The sequence below is a fragment of the Geospiza fortis genome, unplaced genomic scaffold (assembly GCF_000277835.1).
Source record: "Geospiza fortis unplaced genomic scaffold, GeoFor_1.0 scaffold213, whole genome shotgun sequence".
Lineage (NCBI taxonomy): Eukaryota > Metazoa > Chordata > Aves > Passeriformes > Thraupidae > Geospiza > Geospiza fortis.
Window position 1 is genome coordinate 2,155,708 of NW_005054399.1, and position 1,806 is coordinate 2,157,513.

General features: G+C 61.1%; 1 protein-coding gene across 1 annotated transcript in view; it reads left to right on the forward strand.

The window, feature by feature from the left end:
* Nucleotides 1-1,693: 1,693 nt before the first annotated feature.
* Nucleotides 1,694-1,806, forward strand: part of CACNG3 (calcium voltage-gated channel auxiliary subunit gamma 3) — a 13,236-nt gene continuing 13,123 nt past the window's right edge. The window contains exon 1 of the mRNA XM_014309056.1: nt 1,694-1,793. Coding sequence (XP_014164531.1) covers nt 1,694-1,793 — 100 coding nt within the window. The remainder of the gene's footprint in view (nt 1,794-1,806) is intronic.

The following is a 1,806-nucleotide window of genomic DNA, read 5'->3' on the forward strand; positions in this document are numbered from 1 at the left end:
CGCTGCCCACCGCCTCCTGCCCACTGCCCACTGCCCGCTGCCCACTGCCCACTGCCCACCGCCTGCTGCCCACCGCCTGCTACCCACTGCCCATTCCTCACTGCCTTCTCAGAAGGGTGCCAGCTTTCCAGCTGGGCTCCAGCACCTCCAACCCACTTCAGCCTCTGGAGTGCCCCTGGGAAGGATTTCCCCTGAAGCTGCTGGATGCATTTCGGGTCGGTGCTCGGTGTGGAGAGGTGGGGGTCTCTCCGGAGGGCTCCCGGCTGGCTTTGCTGTGGTGATGGGCTCTGCTGCCGAGGTTTTGGAAAGCTTTCCTCGGGGTGAGGGGCCGGGAGCCCCTTGCTCTGCTCAGTCCCACGGGGGCTGTGAGCAGCCGCGGCTCGCTGGGGGAGTGCAGCAGCTCCAGATAAGGGCTGTGATCAAGAAGACAGGGCTGTGATAAGGAATGACAGCGCCGGGGTGACAGCGGGTGGCTGTCCCTCGGCTGCGTGTGCTGACAGCCCTGCAGCGGGAGAGGCTCCGCGGGCTGTGCGGGGAGGGCAGGGCCTGCATCCCGCCCCGGGACTTGTAACACAGCCCTGGGAACACCCCGGGGCTGCTGCCGAGTGTTCTCATTGCACACTGCTGCCATTTCCCTGCCTTCTCCTGCAGCAGGTGTGGAAGGGGCTTCGGGATGAACAGTGCAGGCCAGGGCATGCTGCGGGCGTGGAGCTGGCCTGAGTCTTTTGGTCCCTTCCAAACAATTCGGGGGTTCTGAGATGCGGTGATCACTTGTCCAGAGGAGAACTGGAGGGTCCTCTTGCAGGCTCTTGGTCCCTTTTGGATGTGCCAGGAGCCCCGGGCTTGGCTCAGCCCTGAACATGGCAGGAATTCCCCACTCCCTGGTGAGTGCTGAGCACACCAGGGTTTGGTAGGAGGAGGGATGGTGCCTGCTGAGCAGGGTGTGATGATTTTCTCAGATATTGCCTGTTTCTTATCTCCTGACACCACAATGTAGACAAATCTCGTGCTGCTGGGCAGCAGAGGGAGGCTGAGCTGCTCCTGTGCCAGGTCCTGGGAATGGTGCTGTTTAATCACACGGTCCTGTGGCAATGCCAGGGTGGCAGGAAGGGCAGTGGGCAGGTTTGGGAGCAGGTCAGTCCCTGGTGCCATCCTGTCACCCTCCCCGGGGCTCTGTGTGTGCTGTTTGCCAAGAGGTTTGTGCTGAAGGAGGAGAATTGAGGTGGGCAGGAGCCCCGGGGTGGGGACAGGGACAAGGGGGGACGTGTGACCTCCCAGCCTTTCTGGGGACACTGGGCACTCATGGGGATGTTGGCACTGGTCACGTATGACCAGCGGGACTGTAGTGAGCAGTGACAGAGGTGGTGTTTGAGGGTGCCATTTGTGTTCATGCCTCTCGAATGGTCACATTTCCAATTTCACTGGCGTTTTGGTAATTGTCCCATAGTTATACCTTTAATCTCAGTTTGTGCCTGGAGTCACAAGGCGAGGGGAGAGCACCCCAGAGAGACTGCCAACAAGCAATGGCCCTTTTGTGGTGTGCCTGATTTAACCAACTAAAATCAGCCTCGGCTTGTGCTGCACGCAGCTCGTGTCCTGAACTTCCCTGGTGCCAGAGATGGCACCTCCATCCCTCTGGAGAGGCTGGGCTCCCTCCTGACATGGAACAGGAGCCCTGCAGGCCAGGCCGGCGATGCTCAGCCGGGTGTTAAACACCAGCTCCCTGCAGCTGCGTGTGACACTCAGCATCCCCGAGCGCCTCACACAGCGCCGTCTGCGAGGGGCTGGGAAAGGTCGCTGTCACCT